The sequence below is a fragment of the Pteropus alecto genome, unplaced genomic scaffold (assembly GCF_000325575.1).
Source record: "Pteropus alecto unplaced genomic scaffold, ASM32557v1 scaffold5, whole genome shotgun sequence".
NCBI classification, from domain to species: domain Eukaryota; kingdom Metazoa; phylum Chordata; class Mammalia; order Chiroptera; family Pteropodidae; genus Pteropus; species Pteropus alecto.
Window position 1 is genome coordinate 31,084,613 of NW_006441953.1, and position 23,859 is coordinate 31,108,471.

The 23,859-nt window shown below is 53.6% G+C and overlaps 1 protein-coding gene and 1 long non-coding RNA gene across 10 annotated transcripts in view; both read right to left on the reverse strand.

The window, feature by feature from the left end:
* AFAP1 (actin filament associated protein 1) overlaps positions 1–23,859 on the reverse strand; it is a 102,081-nt gene that overhangs the window by 55,478 nt on the left and 22,744 nt on the right. For 6 of the 9 annotated variants that reach the window (XM_015595015.2, XM_006919015.3, XM_015595014.1 and 3 more), the window contains exons 2-4: positions 12,840–12,968; positions 9,838–9,935; positions 1,682–1,790 (exon numbers count right to left, since the gene is read on the reverse strand). In XM_015595015.2, the coding sequence (XP_015450501.1) occupies positions 1,682–1,790; positions 9,838–9,935; positions 12,840–12,968 (336 nt within the window). Of the gene's footprint in view, positions 1–242; positions 1,324–1,366; positions 1,386–1,681; positions 1,791–9,837; positions 9,936–12,839; positions 12,969–13,342; positions 13,362–23,859 lie in introns of those variants that run through there. The other 3 variants (XM_025051710.1, XM_025051712.1, XM_025051713.1) reach the window with 3 other exon arrangements.
* LOC112485477 lies at positions 1,797–9,821 on the reverse strand. The gene is made up of 3 exons (XR_003048460.1): positions 9,547–9,821; positions 5,774–5,886; positions 1,797–2,909 (listed from the first exon to the last, which is right to left on the reverse strand). It is a non-coding gene; the product is annotated as an uncharacterized LOC112485477 (long non-coding RNA).

Consider the following 23,859-nt stretch of genomic DNA (forward strand, 5'->3'; position numbering starts at 1 on the left):
GGGCAGGGCAGTGAACCACAGCCATCTGATCAAAGAAGCCGCAGGGCGCTGACCAGCTGCTCCCCAGTGTGAGACAACCTATTACTCTTTCTTCTGGAATTAGCTCAACAAAAGTTGCCTCCAGTCAGCAACTGAGCAACTGAGGAAGAATCAGGACAGGACACGTCACCCGTATGGGGCTTCTCAGGCTGGAAATTACTGAAGGCCCCAACAGTTAGTCAAAACTACCATCCCTGCCTCACCCTGCAAGTCTGCCGGGGCCGGGGAGGAGGGCGGGAGGGGACGAGGCTCCGGCGGCTCCGGCGGCTCCGTCACTGGGAGGCAGCGCGTCAGAAAGAAGTTCTTGCTCTTTGCTAGTAGAAAGAAAGGAATTCGACGGAGTTTTGAATCACATCAAGCCATTTAGTTTGTGTTTTTTAATTAATATATCTTCTGAAATAGTGAACACTTAGAAATTACCTGACTGTGTTTTTCCCAAACAGTTCTTGGAGAGAGAAATTAAAATATTGAACTTCTAGATCTCAAACCCGGTACTTCCTAACCTTACAGATCTGTCCCTTTCTTCATTCAGAGGATGACAGATACGTATCGACTTGGCCTCGGTCTGTGTCGGGACAGTTCCGGAGCCCGAGCAAACGGGCCCGAGTGGGCTGGCAAAGGCCCCTGCCTTCCCGGGGCACCCGGCCCAGCCGCCGGGGCTCGGTGCCTCCCTCTGCGCACTCAGGACACACGCTGGGCGCGGGGTTTCCCCGCGCCCCCCGAGATGGAGCCTGCTTGGCTGAAACGGCCCCGCCTGTGCACTGCCAGGGCAGAGAGAGCAGACCACTCGCGGTCCCGTGCAGCACAGATCCGGGGACACGGGGGCGGCCCTGCGCAGGAGGAGGGCGTTTCCACAGGAGACAGGAGAGCACGTGCGGGTGTCACTGAGCCGGCAGCCTCGGGGCCACGGCGGGCACGCGCCTTTCCCGTCCACCTCCTCTGTCACAGGGGCGGCTGGCTGGACTCCCGCCCTCAGTGGCCACGCCCTCAGATGGCCCGCTCACCACGAGACGGTAGCACCCTGCCCGACAGAACACCGACAGGGGAACTAAACCAACGGTCCAAGAAAAGGCTTCCGGTGTCGGCGTGTCGTTCTCGTCCTGAATTTAAAAGCCGGGCACTAACAAAGAAGTGCTTCTGAGAGCACTAGTCACCTCGGGACCACGGTCTTCTGGGAAAACCTGTGTGAATAACAGACACCGAAGCCTCTGGCTGAGATGCCTGTCTGTTTGTACCTGCTCATCTGCAGCCCGGCAGACGCCAGTCTCACGGTGGCACAGTGAAGGCGGCCTAGGAGGGACCCGCCGCCTGAGGGAGGGGCACATACCCATCAGCACATGCTGCCACAAAGTCACTTCCCTCTGACCAAAAGGAACGTTTCATTTCCACACACGTTTCCACAGCAAGAAGATTCACTAATTCTGAGTCACAAAAAAATGACGATCCGATGACCGAAGATGCTTACAAGGCACTTCAGACTTTTGCAAGCGTTGTCTGGATTTACCCCTTTGGGTCAAAACTGACTTTGCCCCACATTTCCACCATGTTCTGGAAAGCCCGATCTCCCTCCCGCCCGGAAAAGGGGCCAGACTCCGCCCCCGCCCCCAACCCAGGAGCCCAGCGGCCGGCGACCCACACTCACTTGCGGTGATGTACTCCGGGGCTTTCCCGGGACTCAGCGGCACGGCCTCCTCGTAGTAGCCTTCCGGGAGCGAGGATGTCGGCAGCGGGGGTGGCCCGCTGTCAGGTGGCTACGGAGAAGAGGGAGGGACAGCGTGACAGGAGGAACGAAGAACGCCGACTCTTCGAGCAGGCGCGGACCCGCACTTCCCTCTCTCCTCTGTGAAGTCTCTGGCATAAAAGCCCTTCGCCCGCAAAGGTCGCGGAGTTCAGCTGCTGACGGCTCGCGTGCAGCCCCAGCCCGGCCCTGGCCACGCACCCCAGGCCGTACCCGCCGCTGGCAGCCGTCGGACCTGCAGCCCGGCTCCCGGGGGTGCCCTGCTTCTGGGTGCCAATGTTCCCTTTCGACGTGGATCGGGCTAAGGGGCACCCCCCAGAGCGAGCATGCACCTCTCCCCTCTGTCCCCATGGCTCCCCCCACACCGCTGACCCGCCAAGGTCCCCAAAGCCGCTTTTCTTCTCGGTGGCCCGCATGGCGGTGCTGGGTGCCCCAAGAGCACAGGGACAGCTCGGTCACAGAGCAACCCCTGGTGGGCGGCGGCGTGCCCGGCATCTCCCCCAGGCTCCCATACATGCCCGGAAAAAAAAGGACATCACCTAGGAGACACTCTCAAGAGAAACTGGACGTCTCCTCCGTGGACGGAACCTGCTCGTTACTAAAACCAGTCATGTGAGTTTCCTGTCAAACTGAGGCGAAGGCCCTCGGGGTTCGAGGCGAACTTCAGGACACAGAAGGGCTGGTGGCTGGGGACTCCCCCAGTCCGGCCGGGGCAACTCGGGACTCCCCAGTCCGCCGGCCTCCGGGACCCAGCTGTAGCCCTTTCTTCTCTCCAACGCTCCCGAAGACTCGTGCCCAGCGGCCTCCCTCCCTGCCAGCGCCGTCAGTTTGCTGGTTCTGACGCCGGCGGCAAGGGTCGAAGGGACAGAGAGCCCACACCAGCCAAGCACCAGCTCAGCCTGGCGCCTCTGTCCTGGTCACAGGTCGCATCAGTCAGGAATCCTTCAAGGTGGACACAGAAGGTACCCAGAGTCTCAGCCTGCTCGAAACCAGACGCTGCTCCGTGACGGAGCTGGAGTTTCCAGCCCTGGTCCGCCCGCCAAAGGCCTTGCCGGTGTTCGCGCTCACTCTCCCTGCCTTGTGTGACTCGTTTGCACCACCTGCGTCCCGCGAACAAACTGGGAAGATGTCACTGAGGACAAAACAGAGGCCTTGAACTGAAGATCTGCCAAGCTCGGCCCCCGGCAGAACACTGTTCCCGAGAAGCCCTGGGGGTTCGATCCACATAAGCTCTGGATGTAAATCCCAGCACTTTCTATGTAACTTAACTCCGACTCCCACAAGTCCCTAGGGAAGGACTAATCACCCACTGCGTTCGGCCCGCCCCTCCTCTCGCCAGGTCAAGGAAGATGATTCACTCAAGGTCACCTGCAGACACCCCTTCCTACAGGAAGGCAGTCGCTCCCCCCCGCCACAGTCCGGGGTCCTAACAACTCTCTTCCTCTGCACTGCCCCCCACGGCTGGCTTCCCGGGCTGCCATCATCCTGTGGCCTCACGGGACCGGGACCAGGTCCTTTGCACCTTCCTGAAGAGGCAGCGCTTAAAATGGACCCGGATTCACGGTGCTCGGCCCTGGGCAAAGTCTGGACAGGGGTTAAAATCTCTGCTTATCGCTTTTGGAAAGGAGCCGTTTGATTCACTGGGTGTCTTCGCTCACGAAACAAAGGGTGTTCCAACTTCCACTCGGCACGCTGAGACACTCGGATGACTCACATCCCGGGAAAGCGTTCCAGGTCGCCGAGTGGAACGCGGGAAGGAGTCAGCCGCCCTTCCCAGGGCTGCGAGTGACGCGGACGTGTTAGGTGAGCTGCTTCCCGTCCCGGGCCGTGGTATTTCTCAGCCGAGATTTTCAAACCCTACCAGGGTCGAGCATTTGGCAAGACCTGTCAACGGGTATGCCCTGAGAGCCAAGGACTGCACTTCTAGAAATACACGCCAAGAAGGTCTACTGGTCATGTGAGCAGGACTGTATGATGTTCAACCCAAGTCTGTTCAACAAAATCTAAAAACACCTGACTCCTCACCCAGAGAAGCTGCTTCGATATTCCGGCCTGTCCCTGTGCGGACATTTCAAAGGATCGTGCCTATCTACAATTTACTTGAAAAATCTCCGCTAGATACTGTATTTATCATTTTCAAAATCAAAAAAGTTGAACTATTTTTGCTTTGAGGTAATACCTCTCAAAAAATAATACCTCTAGAGAAGCACCCTCTCTCTCTCTCAAAAGGCACCGGCACTCCACCCCCAAACACCGCTGTCCCCGGGCCCGCCCCGGGCTCTCGCAGGCTCAGGCGGCGGTGCCACGGCGTGAAGGGGAGAGGCTGGACGGAGAAAACTGCCTGCTGCACGCTGCCTTCAGCTCCAAATCCTCCTTCGGATCCTTTCCGGTAGGTGAGGCGTCCCTGAAATCGCACTTCACAGGAATTTTTTAAGGTACAGGGGAGGGAAGGCGGGTTTCCAGCAGGGATCGTGGAGGGCCAGAGGACAGCGCTCAAACACGGGGCGTGCCTTCCGCACGGGTCCAGCTCGTCCTGGGTCTACGCGACCCTCCCGTAACTCGGAGGCCGGTCCCCAAGGGGACCAGCCCTGATGACCGCCCTGGCTCTCTGATCCCTCTTCTAGCACTCTTCCAAAGCCAACTTCACCTGTTATGATTCAGCGAGAGCTGACTCTGGCCTCGCTGATCGATGACATGGCCATCTCCGGCGAGAGCAGGTACTCGAGTGTACCTTTAAACACCATTACCACATGCTGACAGCGGCTTTACCCTCGCTGGGTTTTGCGACTTTCGCTCAAGGTTGGAAGAGACCCGGTCTGTACACGAAGCTGCAACCCCGTCTTGTACCTTATCATCACCAGCGTCTGCCTGGACTGGCTCTCGCGAAACACACGCTGATGAAGTAAGGGACCGAAGTCGAACCGGCACGGCCGCCTTCGACGCTTAAAAAGGGAGATGAGCTGTTTTCCCCAAAGAATAACTGACCTTGGCTCTCGACATAAAAGACAGAAGTGGCATGGTGCCAGTCACTAGGTCACTTTTAAGTCCACCAAAATGTTTCTCCCTCAGATTAATGCTTAAGTGAAAGCTACGTTTTAGCTGAGCAAACCTCACCTGCCTTCAGGCACTGCACGCTTCTCCTGTAAGGTGTCCGTGTGTTATCGGAGCGAACCAGCGCTCACAACTGGACAGGAACGTACCCAATCTACGGGCCTGCTTGGCTCACAATACTGGCCTTAAAGTAATTCCCAGCTTTTTGGAAAGAAAAGCCCATCAGTCTTTGCCTTTGCTACTTTAAGGAAAAGCCTCACAGAGCATTCTTTTTCCATTAATAACAATAAATACTATGTTTATGTAATTGTATGATCTAAATATAAACACTATTATTACTATTATTTCAATAATATGACAACAACCACCACCATCTACTGTTTGCCTGCCATGCGACAGCCACCGTTCTGGGATACTCTGTATATATTTTCTCTTGTTCAGAAAACAACGGAGACCTTGGTATTCTTGTTATGATTTCATGAATGAGACTGAAGCTCGAGAGATGACAGACCTTGCCCAGTGTCACACGCGCCCGGAGATTAGGCAAGAAGCCATAGTCAGCCGGGGTTGGCACTGACCACTGCACTGGAAGCTTCGAAACGGCAGGGATGATATGTCTGCATCATGACCATATCTCTGGGCACCTACTATTGTGGGGGGCCGAGTGCAACAGGAGTCGGGGAGGGACCGAAACCGAACCGGCCCTCTGAGGGCAGCGGGTCCACACCCACAGCTTCTGCATCACGTGGTAACACGGAGCCAGCATTTCCCAAGCACAGCTCGCGCTCCCGCACCGTCTACGTCACGCCAGCGCCTCCCACACCTGCCTCCCCCCGACTCTCACTTTGCCTCCGCTGCCCTCTGCCACCACCCCCTGCTGCCTCCCCGATGCCACCCCGATTTATTACTCAGTGCTTTGCACCAGTAACACTAATAGACTGAGACCTGATTTCAGCAGAGGAAAGACCAGCCGAGAACTTGGAATCTCTCTCTGGCTTTAATTCTATGTACGTGGTGGCGCATCCAGATTCCGTCTTTCTGGTCACAGGGATTCAAATCTGTTAAGAGTAACAGTCAAAAATGATAAAATCTGACATAAGATTAGGGTTCAGGGTCTGGTTCTGACACATACTAGCAAAACCCTTCTCTAACGGACAGGAACCTCTCAGAAGCACCCTACAACGCGCATGCTGTAATCTCGACTTCCACGGCATGGCGTGCCCCTTAGGGAGGCATCCAGGTCGTGAGGGAAACTGAGGACCGGATGAAGTAACGTTCAGTTGATAACGAAACTGTATAGTCTAAGCTGCAAAAACGGTTTCAGTCCTAACATCAAGAATTTAGAGTCGTCTTCTTGACAAAATAAGAGCCGCCTGTTTGTAGGCTCAGAGCTTTGCTGAAGGGGCAGGAGGCTGGCTAGACCAGACCCAGGAGCCGTGCGGTGGCCCTGGCGGCCGGGGTCAACATGGATGGGGTCCACTCCCCAGTGGCACATGCAGCCACTCTTTCGAGCCCCTCCAAAGGCCTCTCGGCCACAATGAAGGGACCACGGGCTCCCACGGAATGCCCCAGGCTACCGCCACATGTACTCCGAGGGCGAAACCACACTCCAACATTCCCTGGTGGCTGAGGCGACACCAGCGCGACGAGGCCGACTGACGTCTGCTCCCCGAGCTTGGGCCGCCACCCACACTTCCGCCTGTGCAACGTGGGCCACACAAAGCACAGAAGCAAACGCCACCTTCGAAAGGGGAAAGTTTATAGCTCGGTGAGAAGAAGGTCCACATTGGGCGTTGCTGTTCGCTGGTCAAAAATTTCAGCTACGCAAGATGAGTAAGTTTCAGAGGTCGCCGGGGGAAAAGAACATCAAGAGACGGCTAATGAGAACTGCCCAGAACACTGCTACGCACTCAAGGGATGAAAGGGTAAGAGTTAACTCCCTTCTTAGAGTTTAGAACACAATCTGATGAAAAACGGCAGTATCCACTCAGGACGTGCCGTAACAGACGTAAACATGCGATGGCATTGCAAATGAGTGAGAAAGAATAAACGGGTAGAGAATCACAAATCTTACACTGAAAATCATCTTCCATCACTTACAGTTGCTTTGGTGATCATCCAAACTGCTCTGCGTGGCCACAGGCCCTTGGTGACCTAATCCCTGCAGTGTCCCGCCCAAATCATACTGTCCACCAACACAGACGTGCCTGCAAGGCTCCCCGCCCATCTGGCTCTTGCCCTGGCTTGTGTCTTAATTTAGGGCACACCCTCTGGCCGGCACAGCTTCCTACCCACTCCATCTCTACTCCACCATGCACTAACGCTCCTGAAAGTCGATGTGCCAACAGCAAATAGCCAACTGGCCAAAGGCCAGTTCACCGAAGGCAGACTTAATTTGCTAAATGACCGGCTTACTCGCTGAATAACGAATTCACTGAAAAACTATTGGCAAACAGTCGAGCTATCTTAACCAATCCCCACTCAGCTGAGGGGCTGAGCTGACAGGCGTCCTTCCTTCCCACACGGCCCCACACTCAGAGAACGTAGCCTGGGGCCTACACCAGAATCCTGCGGCAGGTGACGGCATGGCCTGGAGGCCGAGGGAAAACACACCCAACACCCAAGTACCAGGCCCCAGCGGGGAGAAATCGCCCATTGGTCAAACCTCACTCAAAGGTATTTGTTTAAACCTCAAATACTCAAAGCATAGGGAGACCTTTTTAGACTTCCTCACACTAACCACCTTTTCTGAATAACCAACCACCAGTTCCAATTCTATCGAGAGGCGGGCAGAGCATATGCCAGGGAGGGTGAGAGACGAGGAGAGGAGCGAGAGGAAGGAGGGTGAGGAGAATGAATACTCAACCGCACCTGAGGGAAAAGCCCTAAATGGCGGACGACGCTGAGCATCGCATGAGCGTTCTCTGCCTGAAACAGGCAATGAACCTGATCTTCACTCGGTCTGGCCTGGCACATCTGGGACATGTACTGAGGCCAGACCACTTAGATGGCACTTTAGATAGCACTAAATTAGAGCCCAAGAAAGTCCTAGAACCACCACAACCTTCTGGCTGCTTCTAGATGTTCGCATTTCACCTCCAATCTCGAAACGCCTTTCCTGATCTGAAATGCGACGATGACACACTAGACCAAGCAAATCAGGGCATATCACAGGACAGCCTCAGGCTCGGACAAGCTTAGAAAGAAAAATAAAAATAAACCAGAAAATAAAAACCAGGAAACTCGTGAACTACTGACTTCCCGTCTTGTTCTTTATCTTTGAGTTAAATATCAGTTAATAAAATTCATGTCATTGACACCTGCTGGCCTATAATTTTGCACTCTATCTAACGGCAAGTGACACAATGAGGAAAAGAGCTAATCAAGTCACCACTTCTACTACGAACGGGACGGGAGTTTCGAAAACACAGTAATTAAAAGTTTATAAAGAAGAAAAAATACATAAATATAATGGTAAAAAAGGAAAAACAGCACATAAAAATCATATATTCAATATACTCTCAACTGCAGAAAGATTAAATACGTAGAACAGAAAACAAATGTAAGCTACAAATGTGAGCCACACACGGAATTCAAAATTTTCCTGCAAGACATAGAGATTTACGAAATTGATTTCCTTAATATATCTTCTCTCGGCACTTCCAAAAATATTAAAATTCAACATGTGATCGATGTAAAAATTAAGGAGATATTCTACGTCCTTTTCTCGAAGCCTCCAAGTCCGGCATGTATTTGACAGCACAGCCCACCGTGAACCAGCCCACTGCAAGTGCTCAGCAGTCTAAATCATAACAGTAAGTGACAGAGCTGACCCTGGAAGTGGGCGACTGTGCTCCCCGCTCCGCACCCTCACTCCGCTGCCTCCCTGGGCTGGGGCTCCAGGACAGGCTCGCGTCCCTGACACACCGTGGCACGCGCCCACGAGCCCTGCCTGCCTCAGCCCTGCCACCACGCCTCCCAGTCGATGCTGTGAGAACAGGCTGGATTTGAAATCGAAAGAATAGCTTACAATTTTTGCCTTTCCTACTTAGTATAGGACCTTGAACAAATCACATTATCCTCACTAAACCTCAATTTCCTGGAAAATGGGTATACGTGCTATTCACGTGTTTAGAGTTGAATTAGGGGTTCTTTGAGGTCGAGCTGTCAGGATTAAATGAAATTACAGGTGAAAGTGACAAGCATGATCTGTGACATGGCAGGAGCCCAGTCAGTGCTAATTTCCTCTGTCCTCCTCTAAAATGGGATCACTGAGCACCTACTGGACACTGGCCCTCGGCCTGGGCCCAGGCAGGACAAAATAAACGACACACAGCCCTGGCTTCCTGCAGCTCTCACCCTGGTGGGGAGACAATTAGATGATTCCCAGAGGAAGCGAGCGTCAGAAAGAGGATTACCGAGTAAACGGGCCGTGCTCTAGTTCTGAATGAAAGTCTCGTTCCCCAGTAAGCAGACGAGCAAACAGCGAAGGGCAGAAAACGCCGGATGGGCACGTAAGAAACTGCGTCTGTATATCCCGGCTCCAAAAGTGGTAAAAGAACTCCAAGAGAAATTTTTAACGTATTAGATCAAACAAAATACACATCCCTAGAATGTATTCATATTTTTCTTATGAAAAAAAATTGTTTGTTTATCCCCAAAGAAGCATAACGGTGAATATCAAAGTTTTAGACTAAGGTATTCAAATGCGGTTTTACCCCGGAGAGAGGGTCAGGTCCCAGGCTGTGCTGTCACTGCTGTGCCTGTTACACCCTGTGATCTTTCTTCTAACCTGAGAACAGATTTCCAGTAATTATCGAAGCGACGGCAGCCTCCTGAGGGAGGCTGCACCGTCGGCCTCCCACTCGGCCTCTGCCGGCAGCCCTGCCGCACCCAGCGGAGGCCCCACCCCCTTCCTTCTGAGTTGGGCTGTCGGGCTGGCACCTGCCCTGGAGCCAGGCGGGAGTCGGGCGGCCTGGGTTCTTGCTGCGGACGCGGGGCTCACTCACCAGCCACGGCTGCGGGATCTCCGGCAGGGGCATCTGGGGAGGGGCCGGCAGGCTGCTGGGCGGCTCTTGCTTCGGAGCATGGTCTTTCACCTCCAGACCTGTAGGTACCAATCACACCACAGAGGGGATGAGACGGGGAAGACGGCGCCGCTCCCGGTGGCCGCTTCCTCCGGCTGCAGCCCACGCTCCGCAGATATTTACTTCCGCTCATCCTTCCGCTGCTCCTGCAAGGTACTATTCTCCGTTTTACAGGGGAAGACTCTGCGGCTGAAGAAAAGGGTTAAGGAACTTATCTGAAAGGTTAACAGGTAGGAGGGATGGAGCTGGTTCTTCCCGATACCAGAGGGCCTCGCAGAGTCAGGTGAGCGCGAACCCGTGTACTAAGGGGGCGACGCTGTCCTGGGGATCAGGACGTTTGCTCTAAGTACCCTCTTAAAGGCAGAGTGTGCCGTGACTGATTCAAGCTCAGACCCTCGGGCGCTCCTATTCCAGCTGGGGGGACGGGGGGACAATACGGACAGTATCCGCACTGTCTCAGAAAACGTGGTGAGCGCTATGCCACTGCAGGCAGGAGAGAGGAAGAAACTACTTTCAATTTGGGCACAGTGTTATTTACGTGCCAAGAGCTCACCTGGAAAGGCCTAGAAGAACAATCACTTGACGATAATCACCTATAATGGGTGAAGCACGATGCTACAGGCTAGGAGAGCGATATTAAAAGATAAAGTCCCTGGCCTCCTCGGGTGACAACGCAGACCGGAATTTGGGTGGAGAACTCGAAACAGTGAAAAAGGAAAGAAAGAAGGAGAAAGAACAGATGGAAACTCCACCGCTAACGCAATCGGTGGGTGAGTTTTAAGCAAATGAAAGAGCTGAAGAGAAAATCAGAGAATGGGAAATATCAGAAGGTTCGTCCAGGACGAAGCACGGAGAGATGAGGGGCTGGAACTCACTGGGCAGAGAAGAGAGGAGGCAAAATCGGGGAAAAACAGTGGCCCCTGGGGCGAGGGCCCACACGCTGCGGGTGCCCAGACCGCGAGGCTGGGAGCGGCTGCGAGGGTGCGCGCTGAGCTGAAGCCGAGGAGAGATGCCGCCTGTAGCAGCGAGGCACAGGAGAGAGCAGCAGTTACTGAGCGTCTCCGGTGCGCCACGCACTGCTTGGCGACACCTCATACTGTCCCGTTTGATCCTCACGGCATCTCTGAGGCAGATGCTACTACCTGCCCTTTGCACAGATGAGGAGCTGAAGCATAAAGAGACAAAGTCACTCGGGCAAGGCCACCTCCTTGGTGACGGGCAGAGCCAGGAACCGGAGCCGGTTTGTGGAGAAGGCACACGTGACCGTGTCAGAGCCTCGTCGGTGCGGCGGCCTGGCCTCTCCCGTGCACAGCGGCAGCTTGCGAGGGGCCGGGCGGGGGGCAGTGGCATCGTTTCACACGCGAACGCTTCACATTCGCCCCTAAACACGGTCCCCGTCCTGTGCTCGGGTCTGAGCTTCTGGTCCCCTCTCCACCCCGGGCCTCCCGCGGCTCGCCTTCGATCCGCTACCGAATCCTTCAACCCACGGTCCACGTTGACAAGTGACGAATCTAATTGTGTCACACCATGGCTTCCTACACTAAAAACCAAGGAACTGCACATCGAATGAACTTCAAATGCGTGCCGTGTATCGTATGTGAATTATCTCTCAAAAAAGCTGTTCGAGGAAATCCCTCCGTCCCGCCCAGCTCTCTCCCCGCAGCCCCCGGCGTCTCGCGTGGCATCCTCCAGGAGTCGCCCGGCCCTGCTCCCGCTCTCACTGGACTGGCTTGGACTCCCCTCGGGGCGCCCCTTACCCTCGTGCTCCCTAGGACAGCACTTACCAGGCTGTCGCCACCGGCGTCTCCCCCCCTTCCCCCCCACTGCAGGCTAAAGCGTTAGGGCATCAGGCCCGAGGCCGCTGGCTTTACGAGGGACTCCTTGTAAGCTGACCCTTGTAAGCTGGCTGGAGTCTGGAAACGCGGGTTTCAGAAGTGTTTTCATCACCCCTAATGGATAAAGTTGGTTTACTGTGCCTAATCGTTTGTGCAAACGACGTGGCTTAGGACAGACACCTGCTGTGATGGTTCGTTGCGTGTCAACGCGGCCAGGTGGAGGGATGCCCAGCAGCTGGCAGAACGTTCTTCCCAGGTGTCTCTGCGAGGGTGCTAGGAACCAGACCAGCGTCTGACTGGGGACTGAGTGAAGGGGCTGGCCCTGCCCAGGGCAGGGGTAGGGGGCATCGCCGCACCCCCAAGGGCCTAGACAGAACAGAAAGGGAGGCAGGGCGAACAGGCTCTCTCTGCGAGGGCCCATCTTCTCCCGCTCCCAGCCGCTGGCCTCCCGGTGCTCGAGTTTCTGGACTCCGCTCAGGCCGCTTCGGGGGCTGCTCAGCCTCTAGCCACTCACAGGAATATCTCTCTCTCTGTCTCTCTCTCCTCTCTCTCTGTCTCTGTCTCTGTCTCTGTCAGTACTGCCAGGCAGAGGGGGAGCACGTGAACAGCCCCCAGTGAAAAACCCTCGGGCACTGAGTCTCTAACTGAGCTTCCCAGGGTGCTGCATTTCTGTTGCTGAGGAGAGTGTGCTCTGTGTGACCCTCCAAGGAGAGAGACGACAGGAAGAGTGTGTGCAGACCCTCCGGGCTCTGCCTGTGTCTCTCCCCCGCTGCCTCGGTAATAAGTCCTGGGTGTGAGAAAGTACAGCTATACGCTGAGTGCTCCTAGTAAATCTCAGAATGTCGGGGTGCTCTTGGGGGCCCCTCAACACACCCATTATTCCATTAGCTCCTTAAAGACTTAATCTTTCTATACCTGGAGACTAACACAGTACCTGGCACACAGTAAGACCTTCGATGACAGCTTAATGAATAAATAACTTCATAAGTTAATGAAAAAATGGATGTTTCAGAAAGATGCCGGAAGTCAAGATGGTTCGAAGGCAAAAGAGGCTGGAAGAGGAAAGACTGGAGTTTGAATGAGACGCACCTTTAGCGGGCTGTATCCTCAGCAGGATGTCTGTGATCACTGCCTTTTTCTCTCTGACGGTTGATGTCAGATATTCATGGTCCAGAAGCTCAAGAAAGAGACGAAGTTCAACTATTAACTCTTCCATTGCTGAAAACAAAGGAGAGAGGAAGGGTACTATGAGACCCACTGGCTTGCAAACGTCAAAACGCAAAATGTTAAATTTTACTCAAAGTATTTCATTTTCGGCTTGATTGCTAAATGGAGTATTTCAACATGAAAAACAAGTTTGCTGAAATCCGGTCGACTGAAAGATTCCCACACCATCTTCTGCTGAGGCAACGACATTCAGCTGGGAGAAGCTCCAAAGCCAGGTGGCCAGTGGGCGTCAACACCCAAAAGCCTGACATCATCACTTGATGTCAACGGCATGGCATTAAATTTTAGGGTCAAGAAGGAGATGGCAGTTTCAAATGGCAAGGAGTTTTCCAATAACCACTGGGACATGGTTTCGGAAACTCAACTCTGCTTTTGCAGGGCTGGCTCCATCTGCGGGCAGATGGTGAGCACTTTGTGCAGTTACAGCAAGGGACGCCGGATGCCGAGGACTTGAAGGACGCAGGCCCTGGCTTCCTAGCACGTCTTTTCCTTCTAAAAGCGTGGCAGACCTTCCCCTCTGACAGCCACGAGATGGGACCACGCGGCTGATGTCAGCGAGGTTCCCATCATGCTGTGACCCTCCAGAGTCCACAAGGTCAAACCAGTTACATGACAGAAGACATCTGTCACCCTTTCCTGCACTGATGGTGCAAATGCGAGGGTGGCAGAAGTGCTGGCATCTCGCTCAAAGCTGTGACATCAAACGGTGCCAACGGTCACAATAATCTTCACCACACACTTACAGTAAAAAAAAAAAATGCTACTTTCACTAAGAGTTTCTGACGAGTGAAGAGCTAACCCTCACAGCCCTTATTCAGTCTCCGCCCACGAGGACAAACCTTTCCGGCACCCGTGACGAAACGGGCAGCGCATGTCGCCTGTGCGGACTGAGGCGGCCCCGTCTAGAAGGAAAGCAGGGCTTCCTGATTTCGTAGCACGCAGTATGTCGGCATTGGGGAGAGGTGCACGACTCGGCGCACCGCGACGTCACACAATCGCACGCGGACAAAGATCACCGCACGTGCAACACATGCTGAAGAATTCGAACTAAGAGAACCGAGCGCTCTTTCTGATGCGGCGGCAGAGGCCACGGTGCGGTGGCCCCTCAGGAGACCGCGCTTGTCGCGTTCTGGTGCAGCAGCAAAGAACATTCACGCGCTTCTCTCTTCCGACCGCGCCCCTGTGTGGGCCAGATGTTCGCCCGGACTCGCACTGCGCGGCGTCTCGGAGCAGCCCAGCCGCGGGGCACATGGGCGAGGCCGGCTGGCCGGCAGCAAGCCAGACGCTGCGGTACTTGCGGAAACGGAAAACAGTGCCACCCTCTCCCGAATGATCTTGTTTGAGAAGCACGGTTACTTTTCCTAAATGAATTAACATCTTAAAAATCTGTCTGTCTCAAATTCTAGTGTGATAAACATCTAAATATCTACAGATCTCCCCGCATACATAAAAGCCCTTTGCGGTCTTCGACACATATTGTGAGACCAATAGGTTCTAAGCAAAAAAATTCTGGAACCGTGGTTCACAGGACTCTGCGAATCTACCATCTGCAACACCTGCCAGGATCGAAGATCCCAACCCAGGCCACCCTTTAACTACCGACATGTACACCCGGCATCTGGCAAAGGTGTCTCGAACTCAGCGGAAAAGGTAGACTTAATAAATAATTGGAGTTAGGACAACTTACCAGCAACTGGGGAAAAAAGAGATAACGTTGAAAACTTATCTCTTACACTAGGGAAAAAACTAAAGGCACTGGGGAATCAAAATATAAAAAACGAAACCAAGTTCTCGAAGAAACAGGTGAACTTTTATAACCGTGCTGTGGGAAAAGCTGTTCTAACTGCCTCGCAGTCGGAGGTGAAAACAAAGGGCCAGTCGCGGGACTGCGGTGAACAAACGCTCGCGCTCCCGGAGCGGGAATGACGGGTGCGTCACACACCCTCTCTGCCCCGCGCGCCACCCACACGGCTCGTCCCGCGACCCCGGGGAGCCGCGCCTCTGCCGCCTGCCTGCCCGACGCCCGCTGCAAGCTGTCCCCCGGGGCCGGGCCACCGGGGAACTGCTTTCGTAAAACCCCATCTCGTGTCCCTCACCGAGGACCACTGTGACGCATTCGAGGGTCCAGATAAGAAACGGGTTGGGAATCATGGCTGGCTCCAAGACCAACCGCCCTTCAGAAGGCTGCCCCTGTCCCCTACGTCCTTCTCGCTGACTTCTCCTGACCTCGTATCAGATTCTCAACTAGCTCCTGCCTCTTTTCCAGGTTCACCTCTTTCCCGCGGCCTGCCTCGGGTTCACGCTCTGCCTCGGGTTCACGCTCTGGCTCCTCTGAGCAGGGCCGTTTCCCACACTCACCAGGGCGCCTTGGGCCGGGGCACTGCTGCGGCCGTCTGCGCGTGCGCCCTCACCCTGAGCGTCCCTGTCCTGCCCTGCCCCGCACCCACACACCTCTGCCCTGCCACACCCCTCCACCCTTCGCGACTCAGCGCAGTCGTCGCCACCTCTGGCCTCCCTTCAGTCACTGCCCTCGCACGACGTCCTACTACGCGTTAACGTGTCTGCACGTGGTCCCCGTGTGGCTTCTCTCTGACCTGAGGGCCTAGCACAGTGCCCGACGTGCGAGCTAGAACACAACAGACCCTCCACATGCGTCTGGTGAATTCTAGTGAATTCATTCACTTGTTTGTCTCCAGATCTCCTAACAGGCAAAATCCCTGAGATTTGTTTTGAAGAAAAAGCTGCAGAGAAAAACACCGTGGGCCGCGCTCGCACGGGAGCCACGTCTCCTGTGACAGTCTCAGAACGCACACGTCCAAAGCAGCAAAGAGCGGATTCTGGCGGGTTCCTCCTCCCAAACAGCCCCATCAGCACCCGGCGGCCTCCCGCGGAGCCTGCGAGACACCGCGTGGGAACCCTCGGCGGCGCGCTCAGGGACTCGTGTGGCACCGAAGCAGACAGCCGACGCTCGAGCCAGGCACTTGCATATTTTCCCTTATAGGGTCGCAGCTGGGACGCCCCATGCAGACTCGTCCAAATGCTTCCACAGACTCTGCCGTGTACAAACGGCGGCCGGGAGGGCGACCCGAGAAAGCTCAGGAACAGTGGCACGGCTTCCGGTGCCGCCCGGCTGGAAGGCTCCCTCACCGGACCCCGTCGGACCACCTTCTGAGTGGCCGGAGGGCCGAGGACACGCCACTGAACTTCCGTGCCCCCCGTTCCCAGCGCTCGCACCGGGAACGTGGGGACGGCCACGGTGCTGAGCCCAGCGAGGCTGCCGTGCGGACAGCCAGGAAGAGGGCGGCGAATAATAGCCTCCGACTCCAGGGACGGTCCCTCCGTGCCGCTTTAACCTGACTCTGAGAAGAGGAAGTAGGGCCTACGTGTCACTCTCCGATGTCTGAACAGGATCCGTGACCACCACGGCTCAGTTTCCGCACTGACTCTGAAAGCTGAAGCTTTAAAAGGTGTGTCAATATCCCGAAGGGAAGTCTGCACACCTCAAAGGGTACGTACGCCTGAATCCCTCCACCTTTGCCCGTGGTGGTTACGAAGAGTCACGGGGATGTGACAGCGGAGGGAACACAGTCGATGGCAGTGTGACAGCCACGCGTGGTGCCAGGCGGGCACCCCGGGGATCACTTCGTAAGTTTCATAAATGTCTCACCACTATGCTGTGCCCCGGAAACTAACATAAAATAATACTGAATGTCAACTGTAACTGGAAAATGAAATTAGTTAAAAAGAAGTCAAGGGAAAAAATTAAAAAACATAAAAGGCTATGTGTACACGTCTATTCTGGGTTATGTGACTCCTCCTTTCTGGGTGTACAGAGCCAGCGAGGAGTCCCCAAAGGAACTGGTGTAAAAATCCACAGAACACATTCTTTTAGGAAGTCACCATAATTCTTCAAAGTCAGATTCACACGGACCCCGGCAGAAAACCCCGGCCCTCGCTTTGTAGGAGGCAAAAGACGAAACCCAGAACCGCGGGAGTTTCCACGGACCGTCCCGGTGCACGCCACCGACGCCACCACGGGCCAGACTCCGATTTCCAAGGCCTGATTCCTAGACTGGTGGGAGAAGATTCTCGCTAAAAGCCACGCTGGTTGCTAACCAAAGTTTTAAACACAACGCTGAGAGCACAGTATTTTCATTCCATTCACATGTCCGATTTAATTCAGCAGCAAGTTGTTAAACACCGACCACGTGCAAGACACCTGAACTCTAAAGGCAAGCAAGCCCCTGACACCAGGCTGCACATCCGGGCGCACGGAACCATCATTTCGTGAAAGGGAGAGCTGCAGAAGGGTTTCGGAAAAAGCGGCGCTGATGAGCAAGCCCACTTTTAAGGATCAGCGGCAGCAGGATTAGGATAAACCGAGGTACAGGGGGCCCCCAGCAGGAAGCGGCGCGCCCAGGCAGGAGCCTGCAGACTGCTCGCAACAGGAGATGGGGAGGAACACGCGAACTCGGGCTCCATCACTGTGAGCTCCTTTAAATATTTACTAAAGGAACCCTCATTGCACAGATGTTTGGGTACCTAAGCGTGAGGTGTACAATGATAAGCAAAACAAACACGATCACTTACATTCCAGTTAGAGAGACAAACAGCATGCAAGTAAATAAATGACCAGATGTTGAAATAGGTGCTATGAAAAAGCATCTTGCCAACAACTCTATGTCACAGTTCCCAGCTCCAAATCCCTACCTTCATCTCTGGGGTCCTCTGCGTTTAAGAATGGCTCTGTGTTCGCATGAGCCAAACGGTGGGGGAGCAGGCCAAGTGTCCACCGACGGGTGAACGGGTAAACTGTGGTTTATCCACATGGCAGACCGTTACGCAACCTCAAAAAAAGAAGGAAATTCTGATACAAGCTACGGTGTGAATGGACCTGGAGGCCATTACGCTCAGTGAGACAATTCGGTCACAAAAGAACAAACACTATATGATTCTGCTTCCTAGCCTAAGTAAAGTCATAGAGACAGGAAGTAGAATGATGGTTGCCGGGGGTCATGGGGGTTAGTGTATAACAGGACAGAGTTTCGGACTGGGAAAATGAAAAGCGTTCTGGAGCTGGATAGTGGTGATGAATGCATAACAATGTGAATGTACTTAATCTACTGAAATGGACACTAAAAAATGGTTAAAATGGTAAATTGTGTGTTACTACGGTTTTAAAAAAGAAAGTAAATGCAAAAAAAAGGCTCCATTTCCCTGGCTCGTAAACACGCGAGGGCTCGCAGGCACCCCGTGATGCCAGTTTCAAGCCTGTCCAGTGGGTCTGTCCCGGGCCCTCGTGAGCCCACCTTGCGCCCCACCTCTCGCACTTCCGTGCGGCCGATCCAGCTCCGATTCCTTTTCAGGGTGCTCCTGTGTTCCTGCCTGGGGCTTTGGCTCGTGCTTTCTGAAATCCACTTGCCCTAGCACTTGTCTTCTCGACCAGCTCAGATTCCTCCAGGGACAACCAACTGCCACCTGCTCCGCAAAGCCTCCCCACACCAGCTCACTGGAGGTCGAATGCCCCTTGCCTGTTCTTCGGTCCTGCATCTGTCCACTTGCTTGTCAATGTCTCTGTAAAAGAGTGAGCTCCTCACTACCGAGGGGCAGGGGGCTGATGGCTCCCCTCCAGGGATGCCCTTGGCAGATGGGGCCCGCCCCGTCATGTGTGGATGGGGGAGGGCAGTGGGCACCAAGGGCTGGGGGACATATGTCAATGCCTTAATGAAAGCCAATTAAAGGAGCGGCTGGTCTCGCAAGAGCTTTTCACGGCTGGGAGCTGCTCTGCTCATAGGGTTACGAGGTTCGGGCTGCGATAAAACGTGATACTGGACTGTCTGGGCACAGTGACCGAGCTGGGCTGACATGTGGCTCGGCCACGCTCTACGTGTGGCCTTCGGCACAATGGGACGCTATTACCCCTCTCTCTACAGAATGAGAACGAGCAAAGTCTTGTCAAGTTTTTTCCTTTTCCTAAATGTCCTTGTGTGAAGCACTTAAGTACAGAAGTCCTCAATAAATTTTGACTATTACCATCACCACCATCAGTATAATTATTATCTGTAAAAAAGTTTTTAAGGATAATCTCTACCTTAAAGAGTACAGCTGACCTTTGAACGCAGGCCCACTCACACACAGATTAAAAAATAATAATAATTTAAATGTTTTTCTTCTTTATGACTTTAACATGTTTTCTCTAGCTTCCTTTATTTTAAGAATACAGTATATCATACACATAACATACCAAATATGTGTTAACTAACTGTTTAAGTTATCGGTACGGCTTCTGGTTAACACAGGCTATGAGTAGTGAAGTTTTGGGGAAGTCAAAAGCTATACCTGGATTATCGACTGCACAGGGAGTCTGCGCCCCTGACCCCCGCGATGTTCAAGGGTCACCGGTAGGAATAACGACTTAATAGGATAATATGCAATTTCCTAACAGAATCTTACATCAATGCTCGATAAACTGTAGCTATTACTCCCCAGAGAAACCAAATCTAGTCTCCCTTAAATATTTCATGAGACAGCAATAAACCTGACGAGAGCTGCTCTTCCAAACAAGTCATGAATTTTTTTGAAATAACAATATAATCTGCACGGTAGATGTGATCATTTCACAGATGAGAAAACTAACTCTCGGGAAGGTTATAGAGCTTAGTCATGGACCCAAAACTCATAGGCACAGACCAACGTCTTCTCGTCAACATTAGCATGTGCATTTCAGCTAATAAAACAGGCTATGCTTCAATAAAGCAGAAAACTATCCTTTTACTTTACCACTTGTATACGAAAATGTGTGTCTTTCTGAAAAGCGTTACTTTTCAGAGTTAACCCAAAAGTCCCCATTACTACAGAGAAAATTTTCTTGTAATGCCCAAAACACTGGACAACCCACAGTTAAAAGAGGTTTTTTAATATGTATACACACACGTTTAGTTTTCCAGCTAAAGACGTTAACCTGCTGCCCAGGACAAGCATCCGGAGGCCACGGGATAAGCTAAGTAATCCTTCCCACCACCATGACCAGCCGTCTGAAATAAACCCACGTCCTCAAACCTACCACGTCCAAGAGTCCAGATCGCTCCCCCAGGCCTTCCTTCCGTTCTCTGTCCAGCTCCCATTCCCCGTGCCCCCACACGGCTCTGTCGAGTCACACGCCGTGGCCGCGCCCCCGTTCACGCTTACTTGGCAAATGCACGAGTGTCTCTGCACCGCAATGGCCACGCTCTCTCCCGGCCTGAAACTGTACGTTGAGATGAACGAGGAGACCCAGACGAAGCCAGAATGCGCAGGTGTCAGGAAACCAACACAAACGGGTGAGCTGGGGAGGGGGCGCCTCCCAGGGGACAATGACTTCATCTCTGCCCACGAAGCAGGCAGCGGCTGCGCCCGGGCTGTCCCCGGAGGCTGTCCCCCACCCCGCCCCGCCCCCCTTACTCTCAGGAGCCTTTAAAAATAAATAAGTGGAAATATGCCGGACCGAAAGCGCTTCTGAAAGGATATCTTGCAACCAACAAGAAACTGTAAGCACGACTTTAAAAACTGCACAACTGAGAACCTCAGAAATGCAACGACACGCCACCCCTCCGCTCCGGAGCACCGCCACCTGGCAGCGGCCGAAACGAACGCCCGGCAGAACAGCTTCACGTAGGGACCTGAGCAAGCACGACCAACGGTTCAGGGAAATGGGTCAAGGAATGGACCGGTTCACAGGCGACCGTGAACCAGCGGCGGGGTCTTGGCCAAGTCCACACCTCCCGCCCTTCCTGTGCTCGCCCAAACCCAGCTTCGCACGCGGTCACCCGTTCCTTCCCAGCCCCACCGCCCCGCTGCTAGCCCAGGAGTCAGTACTGACACTTGGCACGCAAAGGATTTTCTGAGTAGCAAGAGGAAATCGGTGCTGAATGCAGTCTGAAGCCCACTATATGGAGAACATAATCGTGTCACGTTCCACACAATTACACGGCAAATCCACAAGTAACACCTAGATTTGAAATACAACAGAGAAGGTAACCTTCTGATGGCTGTTTCAGACATCGCAGCCGTGCAAATAGAATTCCACGGTTTCAAACAATCGGCCGTCGGTCTTTACTCCTGACTGCGACAGAGCGACCCTTCTGGAACCAATATGGAAAAGGGCACAGCTGGGGAGGAGACAGACAACGGTCGGTTCTCTGTGGGACTGGCCAAGCTCGAATTCGGTAATGCACGGAAGCAAAAGCTATCGATGACCACACGTCGCCATCTGCTTCTCCTGGCGCTCGGATTTAAAATTAATGAGATGTCATTAGAGGGGAGCAAAGACGCTGCGCCTGCTGCCCTCAACTTCCGGGTAACGACCGGCCCCCCAGGGGGGCCCGATGGGCTCCCAGCTGTGCCGCAGACGGAGCCAGCGCTCGCGTCTAGACTGGGAAGAGGAAGGTACTACTTCTCTGCTGGAACGTTTGTCCTGAAGTTGCCGTTCCCCGAACTCCGTCTATCGTCATTTGTTTCATGAAATTTACGAGAAAATGAAAGGCACTGTGGAAAATCACCACTTTCTCTGATACAAGACTCGTGAACGTTATTTTAAACCGCGGGGTCTTTGCTCGGTACCAGTGACACCCGAGTGCCTTTTCTCTCTTGTTGTGACACACTCAGAGGCAGTAACATGGGCAGCGTGGTGGGTGGTTCAAAGGCCCCGGAAAGACAGGTGTAGACCCTACCCTGGGGTCCCATCTCTCTCTAGGTGACCTGGGGCAAATCACTTTATGTCTGGACCAGGGATGTAAAGGCCTGTGATTTTTCTTGTAGACACACCTGGCAACATCACACGCCTAGGCGGAAAGCCGCGACACCTGGCTCATTTCCTGAAGGAGTCATCTATACTTTCGCGCTAACATACTGTGCCTGTGCCCGGGGTATCCGGGATGATGAGCCACCCGGTGGCAGCTTGAGTAACCTCAGCTGCTTACAATCCTACATTCCCTGTTCATACGGCTTTTTCCAAATCATTGTTTATGAAGCGTCAAAAGGAAGAAAAATCAGTTTTTTTAAGCCCGTTCATTCACTAAGCATGTATTGACCCTTGCACCGGGCACCGGTGCTGTAACAGTGGACACGAGAGATGACAGCCTTGGCCTGCGGAGAGCCTGCGTTTTTATAGGTGAAGACGGACAAACCCCAAATTATTTGAAGAGTGGGAAATCAATGCTAAAGAGACAAAGAGCAGGAAGAGAGAAGAAAGGCCTCCCGACCACCCGCGGAGATGCTGACCTTGCGAATGGAAACAGGGAGGGGACGCTGGGAAGCTGACAGAGTAAGTGCATCGAGAGCCTTTGTAAAGCGACATTCCCTCCCTCCATGCTTCTCCCCTCACCACGGACAGATCGACGGACAGATCGGACAGATCGGGAAGGCGAGGGAGACACAGAAACCAGGCCAGTGTTTTAAGACGGCCTCCGGTTTCAGACGTCTGATAGTCAAACGCATGCGTTTCGGGAAAAGTCTAGCAACCATATGGCCCACGGTTGAATGCCTTTTTTGAGAGAAACTTAAATACAGGCAAACGTGTTTGTTTGTTTGAGGGCTCTGTGCCCGTGCTCGTGTAAAGTGAGCTAACAGATTGGCCCATGTTGTGCTGAGTTGGCCAGCTTGCCATAAACAGGCTTCTCTGCCTTTTCTAATTATGTATAAATAGCACGAACGCCCAAATATGCAAATCGAGGCAAGCTGTCCCTTCAACTGCTGCTGCTGTGATGACAGCAGATGACGACGGGCCAAATCGACAAGAGCAGATGGGGGCTGTCACATGGATCCCGCCCCCCAACTCGGTTTCCTGCCGCGCACGAGGGGCAGAGGGAGCCGACGCTGCCCGGGCTTTGTCCTCCAATAAACACTACTTCCTGACGCTTTCCTCTGTCACAGTCGAGTGACTTTCCTCGTCTGTCGCGTGTCCTGTAACCCTCCCAACAGTCCTGCAACGTAACGGTGCTACTGCCCCCTCCTACAGGTGACACCCAGAGGAAACCAGGCTGCAGCTGCGGAGCACGCTCCCACTGGAGTCACACGGGACAGGCTTAATCCTCCCAGCAGGAGGTGTGACAGCACGTGTAAGACCTCCACCATGGAAGCTCACAGGGGACTCCATGCCCAGGCTGCCATTGGGGGCTGGTCACGAAACGAGAAGTCCTATCTCTTTCTGAGCAAATCTAGTAAACTTTGGTCCAGTGGTATTCGCAGGTAACCACGGCTTTAAACCCTACACTCGGGAAGCAGTAAAACAGCGCCAAACGGCCAGTAAACGCGTATGTTAAAGTTGTTTCAAATTACTTACGTTTCAAAAATCCACGCAGGCTTGAAATTTTCCAAAGCTCAAAAGTACAAAGCATGTTTACATATATTTTCTAGCCGATTCTTGCAAAAACCCTCGAGGAGAGCATGAAAGAGAAGGAAGGCCACTCGGTGACCCCGTGTGGCTTATGCGGGGTCAGAGAGGCGGTCGGCAGGGAGAAAGCAGACGCGAACGGGTGGCCGGTAGCTAACGCCATCACTCCCTCCACGCTCGAATGCGCACACACCGCTCAGCTCCTAAAAGCTGAAGGAAATGACAGCGTAGGGCTCGAAACGACGACCACCACGCAGACGTGCGCCTCTCTCCCCTCGGGCTGCGAAGACAGAAACCAGACCCCGCTCTCTGCGCCGAAAGCAGCGTGTCTGGTTCCTGGCCGGTCACCCTTAGAGTTACACGAGCAGATCATCCTATAAAATTACTGTAACACTTCTCAAAAAGGAAGTGTGACTTTTATAGAAAAGTCTACTCCATTCAGGAGAAAGGGCTCATAAAGCCACAAAGGATAACGGGTTCCTACAATGACAAATTTAATTCATCTGTCACAAA